Raw genomic sequence first — 11,181 nt, 5'->3', positions numbered from 1 at the left:
AACCGGTACCTGGTGTCAGGGCCTCCATTTTATAGGGGCAGAAGGAGAGAGGGAGGTGGATGGTTTATATCCCGCAACTAACCAGCTGCATAACTGAAACTGGGTAAATTTACTAATACCTCATGAATTTATCTGATTGTAGTTGGGCACCTCAAATAACTGTATTTAATCTGGCTAATACTGATTTTTTCCTAATCCGGTATAGCAAACGTACTTCTTGACTTTTAACCCATTTGCACTGTTTGCCAGGAAACCCCTTCTTAAGATACAAGGTTTGTTATCCCACCTCTTTGTCTCGATTTTTGCTTAAAGTGCTCTGGGAATATCTTTTTTTTGGCTGTTTCTTGTAATTTAGTAGTTGTAGAGTCTCTGTAGGCATGGCCGCCTTTGGTTTGCTTTTTGCCTGTGCCTTGTCCAGCACGATGAAGGCTGAGTGCTCTACAAAAATGTAAATTTTAAGTAGTTGTGGTGATTATGAGCATTGTCAGCTTCATCTTTTATTAATCTCTTTGATGGTCCCAAATTCATTACTTCCATCTTTCCTGTGGTTTGGAAAACGCCAGGCTTCATTCTTTTCTCATTTACGTTGAAGTAAATGATTAACTCTACTGAAGTAGTAAAATGCCAACTGGTTAACAGGGGTGTAAGCGAGAAGGGAATTAGCATCTGTCTGGACTTCGTAGCTCAAATTGTGAAGTTTTGGTTCTTTAGTGGATGAAAGTATTGTTACCAAAGCACGCTCGGGCTTGATTCTCTTTTCGGGCTTCCTGTGCTAACGTATGATGACGTTTTTTCTACATAAAGCACAGGTTTCGGTATTCTCATTCCTGTGAGGCCACGGCTTTACAGAGCCATGCAGATCATGGTAATTTGGGCGTTACGCTTGTTATTTAATGCAACTTTTATCATGTTTTGTATTGGTAACTAATTTTTGTGGGCTGTTGAAGTGTGTTCGTGCTGAGGAAATGGGTCCGCAGCAGCGTTTGCTCTTCTATTGTGCATGAGCTGCTGGAGAAACGACATTTGTGCCCAGCGTTTAAATGTGACCATCCGATGTTGTAGCCCCGCGTTTCACTTGGCTGGTCAGTAGCTGGTTCTCTGCTTTGTACCCATGTAGAGCGTGGGCAGCATCGCTGAGGTGGGAGTGGAGAGTCTTCGGTGGCTCGGGTCAGCACCAGCGCCTGTGTTGTTCTCGTAGTAAGCACACAGAGCAGCTCCCCGTGCTGACCTAGTTCTGTGGTGTGTTTTCAAGGAGGCAAGATATAAACCATTCATTCCTTAAACTCCGCCTGTCAGGAACTTAACTGGGAATCGTTTTAAAGCTTGATTCAAGACAAGTGTTTCAACAGTTGTACAGATGCTGAAGGAGAGAACGCAAGTCACTTTAGGTTTTTGTTACTTTAATATTAGAAAAACAAATGTAAATGGCAGCTAGCAGGTTAGTTGCATGGAGAAGCACTCCTTTTATTGGGGAGCAATCTGCTCCATCCTCCCAAAGTGGTACAGTAGAAGTAAACCTCGTGAACAGCAACAAACAGCTCTGCAAACCTGCCTGGTCTTTGAGCTTCCCTGTCAAGCTTTGGTCAAGACTTCTTGTGCCCAGCTAGCAGCAGAAAAACCTCGGCGGTAGGTTTGAAATGAGGCTGGTGTCTGTGTTCCCTGGCTGCAGGAGAGATTTCCACGTCTTGGAAAACTTGGGTGAGTTCCCTCTTTTCTGGTTTCCTTACGCCGGATGAAGTTGGGCTTGATGACCCAACAGCACTTACCATCCTTGCGGCAGAGGGTTTGTGGCTTTTGTAGTTTCTGCCACGTTTTGTGTGTCCGAGCTGAAATGGGAGGATTGACCCATGGAGGTGCCATCTTGGCAGCCGTAATGGGCTCTGAACTTGATCGGGGTGGGTGGTCTTCTTTAAATTAAAAAAAGAAAGTTTTTTTAAAAGTTCAAAATAGAAAGAATGTGCATAGAGAACCTTTCTTTAGATTTCTGTGTATTCTCATGGACAGGTATCTGAAACCGATAGCTTTAAAGCAGAGTAGTGCCCGTGTGCTTAAATTGCACAACTGGCGCAGGAGCTGGGCACTTCATTTGTCGTGCCCACTAAGTTCGGTTATACGCAGTTGTTGAATTTTATGTCTGTTAATTCGGGCAAGGTCAACAGGTGGGAAAGGGAGGAGGTGGAATTTCTCCCGGTAATTCCCATGTGAGCCAAGGACACCGGGGCAGGATGGCGGTAGGGATTTTGGCAGCTGTTCTGGGTTTGTTGTTGATACTGACCGAGAAGGAAGTTAGAGCTTCAAATATTATTGAATGCTGAGAGACTGTTTGGGCAACATACCTTTTGAAAACAAAACATTCTTGATTTGGTTGTTAAACAGTAAATATTTACTTCCCTCTGCGGAAGTGTTGCATAACATTTTATTACTTAAACAAACCTGAGCTTACTGTGAGCGTGATGGATTGGATTTTGTGCCGCGCTTTCTGTACTGCTGTCCTTCCTGGCAAAGTTGGACCATCACGGTGAAGAGGCAGGGTTTGACCCTCAACTCAGTCCACTCGTTGCCCCAGAGTTTTTGCTGAGTTTCAGCAGTTGGGATTTTACCAAAATTTCTGTTGTCAGAGACAGAAGCAAACTGCCTTCTACTGAAGTTTCTAGACCCACTCAGAGGGCTGTAAGGCAGCAGGACAGTTTCAGAGGGTGGACTCAATTTGCTTTTTCCAAACAGCAGAAACTACGTGTGCGTGTGAGGTCACTTTTGGTATTATAACCATTTTACACACAAGATTCCTGATGTAAGGCATGGGGCTCGTTTAAAGCTCTATTTTTTTAATCCAGTTCTGCATCTCTTGTTGTTAATGGTTTTCCCAAACACTTTGGCTCAAAGGTTTTTTGGTTTATTTGTGTGGGTTTTTAAAGCTACTTCTGTGGGAAAGTTCCTACAGATGTTGTAACTCAGATTTCATTTCCTGTATCGAGAAACAGTGAAAGGATTATGTACAAGTAAGGTTAAAACATATATTTTTAAAATTTAATTTTTCAAGACTTGGTGCTAACTTTACATTAGTAATATTTTTAAATGGTTCTTCTCAAAACATGCAGTCTTTTAAAGACCTGCTTAGAAGGTATATGTTATTGGAGGAAGGGGAAATAGCTATCCTACCTCTCTGTCCAGGCAGCCTTCAGAAAGAGGGAGCTGGAATGTGACCTTTCTTTTTTAGTGTCCCTTGTCTCTGTGCTTCAATAAACCAAATATGTCTGCAGGGGAGGGGGGGAAACCCAAACCCAAACCTTTCCATGGAGTGAAATCAGGCTGGTAGTGTGTGTTGTGGAATACAGTGCCGGTTAATTAAAATGCAGTGCTTCCAGCAGCTTCTTGCATCTTCAGTGTTTCCTGGCTTCCTCTTCCACACCTTACTGAGTTTTTTCCCCTCACTTTGTGTCCTGTTTTCACCTTCCATTGCTTCCTGTGCCCCTTCAGCCCTCTGTTGTGTTTACCCTGTTTTAAACCCTGTGGGTTTTGAAAGACAAGTATGCCTGCGGGTGCTGGCATCTGTCTTAGCTCCAGTTTTTTGGGGTGCAGCACCTGCCCTCTTCCTGGGGCGATGCTGAAAGTGCGGCTTCGTACCGAGGAGCAGTTACAGCACTGGGAGAGCAAGAGCAAACTCCCATTGTCACTGGGAATGGGGAGCTCAGTGTCCTTCTCCTGCTCTTGTCGCATCTTCGATTCAAGGGTTTTTGTGGTTTTTTTCCTGCCAGCTCTCCAGGTAGGTTTCCAAACTCAAACTTTTCATAGCTTAAAAAAAAAAAAAGTAAAAATATCCATGGCTGGTGGCTGCCAGTATATGGGCTCAGAATCAGTAATTTCACTAGCCTTAGCCAATACTTTGGGATTTCTCAAAAATTTGTTGTAGTGTTGAGAATGTTTGTAGTATTGAAAACTGTATAAATGGGTGGTTTATTTTTTGCTAGGCTTTAACTAATAATATCCATCTCTCCTTAGTTTCATTGGAGTTGAAATTTGATGATGTAATTTTAGTGAAGACCAAGGGACAAAGAAATTGATGACAGGTCTAAAACAAATGAATTGTTGGCGACAGTGAGCAATGGTCTAATCATTCTGTTGCACTTGCATATTTAAGAGCAACACCATAAAAGTCATGCTTGAACACACTTAGGAGCTGCAGGAAAAAGTTGAAGCGACTGCACTGTTTTAGTGCTCCTGAAGATTGCTTTTAAAATAGTTACTTCTGTGCACCTTCTGAATTTAACCAAATTCTCCTGTCTTGTTTAGCAGGGTGCTTTAAACTGCCTCCTAAGGTGAGAAAGGAAAAGAAGAGCCTGTGAAATAGAGTAGCCAGTCTTGTTGGTTGGGGGAAGTAGACTCCTAAGTGCTGAGCGCAGTGATAAATGTACAGCATAAGAAATGAATAGCTAATTGTGTAAACTAGACCTTCTCAACCAGTGCATAGGCTTTTATTAAGAAGAATTGTGCCATCAACTCTTCCCCAAAACGCACAATTTGCAGTTTTACATAACTGTGTTGTTTAAATTGAATTCAGTTATAAAACATCAAGAAACTTTCTGCTATGTGAAAAGCATAAAATAACTTACAAGTAGTGCATTATTGGTGGAGAGAACCGGGACGATATTACGCAGCAGCAGAGTTTTAGCTATATTTGTATTTCTTACAGTTTTAGAATGGCTTGTAGAGCTTGTCATAGCAACAAAGTAGTTATCACAATTATTCCAAGAAACTAGGCGAGATTCAATAACTTACTAGAGGGAAATTATTTTGTTGATCGTCCTTGATACTACTACCATTCCTATGATTTCCTCCTCATCCTTTTTGCTTTTCCTCGTTCCTCCCGTTTTCCCCGCAGGCAGCAGTCACAGCTGCACGCATGGTGGTTTGTGTGTCGTCCTCTCTTGCTCCTACTTCATGTTTTTTACCTTTGCCCACCCTGTTTCGCTCTTTCCTTGTGTCCTCCCCTCAGTCCTCAGGCTGCTTCCTTCAGGGGAAGGAAGGGGCTGTCCGCATCCTTCACGGTGAAGGGTCAGGAACACCTTTGCTCGGCCAGCGTCCAAGCTGAGTGCTGGCATCCAGTGGAACCTTGCTGGGAAAGCAGCGCTGGAGAGCTGGACCTGGCTATCTTATCTTAGCCACCCTCTATTGAGACTTAGAAATCTGCTTGTGTTGCCAAGAGATTTACAACTGTAATCGTCCAAATATTTCTAGAAAACAGACCAAAAGCTGTTGGTTTTGCTTATATTGCTACTTGTTTACTGATTGAATATGCCAGGAATGAAGTTTAACTGTGAGAAATAGCATGCCAGTCCTTCAGATGTTTGGATCAGGGATAATTCTTTGCATTTAGTTCTGCCAGATTGAATTTATCAGTTTTGTCTGTGTCCAGAGGTCAGCAAGTGAAAGAATGTAGGAGTTCAAGGGGACTTCATACCCCCACCCACAGCCAGGACCTAGCAGAGCCAAACCACTACATGGGAAATACGAATATGTAAAAAAAAAGAATTTCTTTTGACAAAATCTGGATATCTTGACTTTCATTTTTGTCTATGTCTTCGTATATCATCTTCAGAAAAGTGAGTTATTGGAAGAGTGGCTTTTTGCAAAGGGCAGGAGTTTCAGAAAAGCCAGTAGGGTTGAGAACCACAACTCCAAAGGAAGGACAGTGGAGTTGGTGCTTTTGCTTTGGGTATTGACATAGTCACTACTGAGCTTTCTTAAATAAGGCACACGTTCATTATTTTGCTTGCAAGGAGGACTGGTGCATGGGTTAATACTGCCATTACGCCCAAGTCTGGATGACTTCAGGTAGCCCACGCTTACTGTGTTTGTATGGGTGCCACTTCTGAACTGTATTTACTTGGTTCTGCTGCTTAAGCAGCAGTGTGGTGAGTGGCATCATGGTTAACTTGACGCGCTCCCGTTCCATTTAAGTAGTTAATAATTACATTGTGATTTTAGCTGTTCATTTTGTACGAAACCGCCTATTTGTAACGTGTAAACACTTTTTATGTCTCTTGTGAGGTAGTTAAGAAGATGGCCAACCCTAAGTTATTACTTCATAATAATGGGTTTATGAAACTTGTGTTTGTGATTTTATAGGCTTATTCTTTATATTTATTTCCAGTATAGAACTGTGCAAATCAGCAGTTGATCAACACCCATTCAGCCATTTCTGTATTCTCCAATTATACATTATAATGATAAACTGTGGTAGTTAAATGGTCTACAGATCTAAATTCACCTCCTGGATCACAGAAGATTTAAGAACCAGTTAAAGAAAAAAAGGGGAGGAGGGGGGATTGTTTGGAGAGCGAGGGTAGAGCATAGACTCACTGTGTGATTTTCTGTTGTGCGTTTTAAAGTTTTATGGCCCATGTTGCATCCCTTGGGAGGATAAAGTGCAAGGAGCATGAAGAAACCCATAAAATTACGAAGGGTTTATGTGGTATAATTAATATGGAACTTTCCATGAACTTTATAACAGTTGTACTTTCTTAATTTTACACGAGTTTCTGGTTTGGTAATAAGTAATCTTGAAGATTGCTAATGGAACTTAGATTTTGGATTTTCATGCTGAATTATAACACTATATGTTGTAGGCTGCTATATTTTAGTATATAGCTTCCTTACTGTAGTTTTCAGAATTGGCTGTGCATGCCTTGTGAAGCATTTTTGAGCTGTGGCCAGCTTTGCACTAAAAAAACCCCATGTCGATACAGCTTTACTGGCAAATCCTCCTTGTGCAAGTGTAACTTTGCTTGCAAAAGCACTTTTTATTGACACTGGATGGGTTTGCAGATCACAATGTCATAAGTCGCACCCATAGCAAAAATAATACAAGGAAGAAAGTTCAAGTACAAATTTGGCCTGGATTTGCACAGTAAAATCAAATAAGCATTGTGAAACTGTAGCTCCTTTTTTTAACTACAGAGGAAATTTTAGTTGTAAATAAATGTAAAATATTCCCGCTGGGAGGTGCTGGTTGCTCTGTAAGTTGGGCATGGATGCTAAGCAGTGTTGATTCTTATTCCTCTGACTTTATCAGAAGACTCTATGGTAGGTGAGTGGGTACATCAGGTTGATTAGAAATGACAGATTTGATTCAAACCAAAGGACAACCTCTTTTTTTTTTTTTTTTTTTTTTTACTCCGCCTCCCTAAAGATTTACGTGTTTTAGTCGGAAGGATTGTGATTATTTGCGAGGATCGTGAATAGCAAAGCGATAGGTGATTCGGAGGAATGTGAACCCTTGGTAACCAGTCTGTAGGTGAGGATGACGGATCCTGTGCGATGATGCTTGGGAATCTGCTGATGGCAAACGCTATACGAAGGAAACTGAATCACGGAGTGGAGGTCCAGGGGTGACCGAGGTCTGCCAGCACCGTTAGTGCAGCTGGGGGAGCAATCCTCCTCTCCTGTGCCCGGCTTCCCCAATTTATCTGCATAGACGTTCCTCCATTTGGGAATATGTCATGAATGATTCGAGCGGGCGAGGAAGCGAGTTTTTAAGCAAGTGTGTGTGCATTGTTTGGGGCAAGGCACTTTCTTGTTCTTAATCCTCATAGCTGGCTGGCCAACTTTGTCATTTTCCAAGGTCAGACCTGTTCTAGAGGTTATTGAATTCAGGATTCCCTTCCCATAACATGATTACTGTGTGTCATTCTTACCACGCAGCTAGAGGATTCTTTACCGAAAAGCCTATCGGATCGAGGCAGGTGGCAGTTGTTGTTTTCCATATTGGGGATTTTTTGGAATGAAGAAATGTCGTTGCTAAACACAGAAAAGGGAAACATATGTGAGATGTAGTCACATTACAGGATGATGAAAATGACCTTCCATTGGTATAATAACACAAAGGTATGAGATGCTAACAACAGGAGTTGGAAGGTTTAGATTAAGCAAGTTCTGATAACTTCTACCAAAACATTTTTAAGGGATCTATTATCCATAGGCACTTTCTGGATTAGTAATACTGATAATTGATGACAGTGGAAGAAAGTTAATAAAATGAGCTGAATAATTAGAGGTCTGCTAGCCCTGCAAAATAATGGAATGAATGATAGAGGACTTGACTGATATGGAGGTAAGGGGAAGTAATACAATTAATGTCAATTAAAATGTGCCCATGGAAAATAAGCTGATGAGATGTAACCGGGGATGTAGTTTGGCTGATAAAAGCAATAATGTGTGCTGTAAAATACTTTGCCGCCTTAATGAATTGAATGTAGCGCAATGCAATATTTTGAATGAGAAATGAGAATGGTATAAAATTAATGTAGGGAACGTTAAGTAGGTACCAGCTAAATTGGATGGCAGATCTGAAAATACAGATGGGAATGGCTGGGGGCTGCTGTTGCAGCGGGGCCCTGCTCAGCTCCGTTCTTTGCCTCAAGCAAGTTGGTGTCTTTGTGGATAACCCCAAGTGTGAGCAGCCGGGGTAGTGGGAAATAACAAAGGTGACAGTCACATGTGCAGAACATTGACTGGGAAAAAGATGTGGCCAAAAAGCCCTGTAGAGTAACGGTCTGAGATACTCGATGTCAAACTAGAAATCCTGGAATGGTATACAAAAAAGTAATTGAGAGAACCTTCTTCCCAATTTCTTTATCAGTTCAGCAGAGATCAATACTGCCCGACTGCTCGTTCACCCAGGAAGAAGTACGAGACTGGCAACCCTGTTTACTTAGTCTAACGCAGTCGTACAGTAAAGTTCCCAATAACTCAGGGAGCGCACAGGACTCATAAATTATAGAGCAGCTCACGTTTATCATACACATCACTGCTTATCTTGTAAACTCATCTGCTGTGCTTGCACGAGTAGTTGATTTAACAGCATGTATATTGTTGAACTTGACACATTCAAGAGTATAATCAAGCTTTACAAATACTAGGGATGTCTAGCTGCTGGTTTGTGCTCTTGGCCCGCTTTTTAAAGTGATTGCAGGACGGGTTCTCTCTGGTTTGCTGCAGGTCATGGGAAATTTCTGTATTGTATGTAATTGCAGGGGAGTTTTATCATGATGCTGGCATCTGTTTAATGACATAAAACGATGAGATGTGTAAAAGGAAAAAGTTAATATCCTTTTTCTGTACACTTCCAAATGGGAAATGACTATAAATTGATTTTGTAGGGTAAAATGCCAGTGAATAAGTGTACCACTCGTATACCACTGCCCAGTATCTGTCATGCAAAGTGTGAGAACAGCGGAAGAAGGCAGAGATGGGGGGTTTTAGAAGGAGAACTAGTAAAACTCCTGTGCTGTAGCTGGGATGTCTTATCCTGCTGCTCCAATTCCCTTTTCTGTAGGGACTGATTTGGTCTATAAACATGCACAGTTCGTGGATGCTCTGATTCTTTAGGTGGTGTTAGAGGGGTGATAGACATAATTGAGTTAGTGCTTCTGGGACGTCTGCGGGCTGTTGTTGAGGTTTTGGGGTCTCTTTTTTGTTTTGTTTTGTTTTTTAAGGGGAATAAATGCACCTTCTACAATTCTAGCAACAAAAAAGAATAACTTTCTATTCTTTGGTATTTCTGCTTTTGAGACCCCCTGGGTATGGTGAGGTAGGAAGATTTCCATCCCTCTACCTCACTCTCACATTGAGGAACTACATTCACTTTCTGAGCTGTCTGTGGAAAGAAAAGTAACCTGTTTTTAATCAGCTATAGCCCATTTTAGTTTTAAATGAACTAATAGACCTTGAGTTGCATTTCTGCTGCAGCTTGACAAAATTATAGCAGGTGCTGGGCTCTGTGCTTATTTACTTGCAAATTCTGTCAAGTGTGAACTTCATTTACGACTTTCCTGGCAGGTCATACCGCTGTGGTCACAGCTTCTATAACGTTTTCTTGCTATTGCTTGTAAAATTTGTCACTGAGGGAAATAATAAGCTAAAATAGACACAGGTAAGCACACACACAGGATCCTCGTGCACAAATCCATCAAAGCTCTTTGCAACCACAAGGAATTAAACTGTATTTGTATTTTGGAAATAAAGGTGCAATTTCAACAGAAAGCCGTATTCTTTGCAATGACAAATTGCCTGCTCTTTGACAAGTGCACTGGTGCGTTTCCAAGTCTTGTCGTAGCTAGGGTCTCCTAGTAGAAACCACCTGTTCTCCTGTGTATACATCACATGTCTCCTCTTCTTTCTAGATGATCATGGGAACAGCAATGGCAGTCATGTAAAAATCTTTTTACCGAAGAAGCTGCTTGAATGTCTACCAAAATGTTCAAGTTTACCGAAAGAGAGGCACCGCTGGAACACTAATGAGGTAGTTAAATCTCTTATTTATTCTTAAACGTATCAGCGTGCTTGATGCTTATGGATTATTTTTTGAGAGCATGCCATGTAAGTTACAGAATATAAATTCCTTGGCTCTGGAAGCTGTTGTTCAAATAATAAAGTCCTATTACATGTTGAAAGTGAGCTTCAAACTAGACTTGAAGGCAAATGTGGACTACTTGCTTGTCTATTCCTTGTGTGTGTGTATGTCACTTATCTCAAAGAGTCAAATCTTGTATCACCTTATTAACATGTTTCAGAATTGCTTAAAATTAGATAGGTGTTTTGGTACCATGTTAAACAAAATGTTATCTTATTACATGTAAAGACTTCCAAACAAAAAACCAGTGCGTGTTCTTTCCTGCCAAACAGGGTCCTGAGAAATAACTAGTTTACTCCTGTCTGAGAAATCTTGTTAGAAACAGGGGGCACAAAGAATTGGGCATTTTATGCTGGAATCCAGTTACTCTGAATGTGCTAGTTTACGTGTCTCCTGTTAACACATCATAGTTGGGTTCATTGAAATGAAACAGAAGTATTTAAATTTCAAGTGTCTGGTGGGCCAAGGTGAAGTGAAGAAGAATCCAAATAGGTCTATGGTCCCTTGCCTTTATTCCTTTTGGGCAGCAAGGCTGGAAGTTACATCACAGTACAGTTTTAGTTTTTAGTAGCACTGTCGGAGTTTAACGACTGCAGGTGGCAAGCTGAGTGCAGAATCAAATATGGATCAGTTCATGTGTGTATTTTTCAAAGTTGGAGTTCGTCATCCCTCCTCCCTCTTTTGTCTAAAAGTTAAAGTCAAGTGTCTATTTTTTAACATGCTAAGTACTGTGACAGAATTAATCAGGTCTTTTGGGGAGTTGCTGGCAT

At 41.3% G+C, this 11,181-nt stretch overlaps 1 protein-coding gene across 1 annotated transcript; it reads left to right on the top strand.

Annotated features, from left to right (window-relative positions):
• Positions 1 to 1,873: 1,873 nt before the first annotated feature.
• LOC104073257 (calmodulin-binding transcription activator 1-like) lies at positions 1,874 to 10,327 on the top strand. The gene is made up of 2 exons (XM_009572961.1): positions 1,874 to 1,895; positions 10,182 to 10,327. Exons 1-2 carry the CDS (start codon positions 1,874 to 1,876, stop codon positions 10,325 to 10,327), a joined length of 168 nt encoding a protein of 55 aa, XP_009571256.1.
• Positions 10,328 to 11,181: the final 854 nt, after the last annotated feature.

Source organism: Fulmarus glacialis, unplaced genomic scaffold (genome assembly GCF_000690835.1).
Source record: "Fulmarus glacialis isolate BGI_N327 unplaced genomic scaffold, ASM69083v1 scaffold16032, whole genome shotgun sequence".
In the NCBI taxonomy this organism is placed as follows: Eukaryota; Metazoa; Chordata; class Aves; order Procellariiformes; family Procellariidae; genus Fulmarus; species Fulmarus glacialis.
This window is presented reverse-complemented; position numbering and strand designations above follow the sequence as displayed.